Source organism: Brassica oleracea, unplaced genomic scaffold, assembly GCF_000695525.1.
Source record: "Brassica oleracea var. oleracea cultivar TO1000 unplaced genomic scaffold, BOL UnpScaffold00579, whole genome shotgun sequence".
NCBI lineage: Eukaryota > Viridiplantae > Streptophyta > Magnoliopsida > Brassicales > Brassicaceae > Brassica > Brassica oleracea.
The window spans coordinates 33502-35238 of record NW_013617422.1 but is presented as its reverse complement, the minus strand read 5'-3'; the positions used below and the strand labels follow the sequence as shown (position 1 = coordinate 35238).

The following is a 1737-nucleotide window of genomic DNA, read 5'->3' as shown; positions in this document are numbered from 1 at the left end:
TGCCATCTTCATCCGTAAACCTTGAATATTTTGATCGTTTATCCCATCAAACGTAACACCAAGCGCTAAACACTCCACAAACTTCAACGAATACACCCCACAATCGCCAACCTGAGTGTTTTGTGGAGTGTATCTTTTGCTCCTCCTTCTGAATGAGAACTTCTTCCTGCTAATGGGTCGGATATTGGCAGGAATATGTACACTCAACATAGCAGGAATCATGTGCGTCAGCGGTTTAAATGAATTCAGAATTCTCTGCTCACTTTTGAGTGTTACCTCTCCAAAGATTGGATCGTAGCAATCAATCTTCTCCTTCTTCAGATTCACGTGATACGCAACCCAGTGATTTCCGCCGGCTTGAAGACATCCGTACAAGTGATCCACATCTTCATACCACTTCAAGTTTATTCGACAATGATCGGGAATCCTACCATTTATCATATCTTCATAACCATTGCCTTTGAACATAAACATTGTGGGTTTCATCTTGAACTGAGCGTAATCGTGAATCAAATAACTTTGCCACCAAACGTCAACGAAGGCAATCCGCTTGGACCAGAATAGAGTGGGCTCTCGCATGGACCTTTTAATGAGGACGTTCATATACACCACGACATGCTACATAAATAATATTAACAAGTCAGCCGTAAACAAATATATAACTCAGCTGTTATATAATAAAAGAATATATAACTCAGCCGTGATATAATAAAAGAATATATAACTCAGCCGTAAAAATTAGATAACACAGCCGTAATAAAATAAAATAATATATAACTCAGCCGTAATAAAGACTTACATTATCAAACACCCATCCATACTCATTCTCCGGCCACGGTCTCTCATGGATGAGTATGCTGTAGAAGTCACTCTCATGATCAGCTGTTAGTACTTCTTTTGTACCTGGTGCTCTGGTGTTTTGGGTGTAATTGCCTTGATGTGTTGCATAAGTTTCTCCAATAGCGCCGGATCAACAGGCGCTAGAGGGTTATATATTGCTGATGAAGGAGTAACATTCTTCCTCATGCACGTCGTTCCATTATGTCCTACGTTCGGAAAAACTAATGATGAAGAAACTGCCTGATGAAGAAACTGCCGTCATTGACAACCCTTTTGGAGTTAACCGAACATTTTTCTCCCGGTAGTCCTTAATTATGGCAGATCTAACCACTTCAGAATTCTCGACATCAGACTCCGGCGCGAATTCGTTCTGTTCTGCAACAACTTCTTCAGTTATATCAGCCAATGAACTGTCCTCTACATCAGGTTGTACCTTGCATTTTTTTACACCGTCACGCGGTGGAGTCACCTTTTTGTACTTTGACCCAGCCTGTTTTTGCTTCTTTAGCTCAGCCTCTTGTTTCTTCTTTAACTCAGCCTCTTTTTTCTTAGCCGCAGCTACTTTTTTCTTAGATTCAGCCTCTTTTTTCTTAGCTTCAGCCTCTTTTTTCTTATCCTCAGTAGCTTTTTTCTTAGTCTCAGCCTTCTCCTTCCTCTTAAACGCAGCATCTGCTTGCGTTGCTTTTTTCTTCTCATCGGCATCCTCACCCTTAACAATACGCTTGCGCCTGCAGCCGCGTCCATAGGCTGGATCCTTAGCAGCCTTATCATCTTTGGTAGCCTTATCATCCTTAGTAGCCTTTGCAGGAGAACTACTACGAAATCAAGAGGCCGCATATCAGTAGCTTTATCGACACTACCAAACTCCTCATCCAAAGTCCTTTTCACCCCTGATTC

At 41.6% G+C, this 1737-nt stretch overlaps 1 protein-coding gene across 1 annotated transcript in view; it reads right to left on the bottom strand.

Annotated features, from left to right (window-relative positions):
* Positions 1-1737, bottom strand: part of LOC106319722 — a 4658-nt gene that overhangs the window by 1208 nt on the left and 1713 nt on the right. The window contains exons 3-6 of the mRNA XM_013758107.1: positions 1403-1639; positions 1169-1273; positions 904-1092; positions 277-618 (exon numbers count right to left, since the gene is read on the bottom strand). Coding sequence (XP_013613561.1) covers positions 277-618; positions 904-1092; positions 1169-1273; positions 1403-1639 — 873 coding nt within the window. The remainder of the gene's footprint in view (positions 1-276; positions 619-903; positions 1093-1168; positions 1274-1402; positions 1640-1737) is intronic.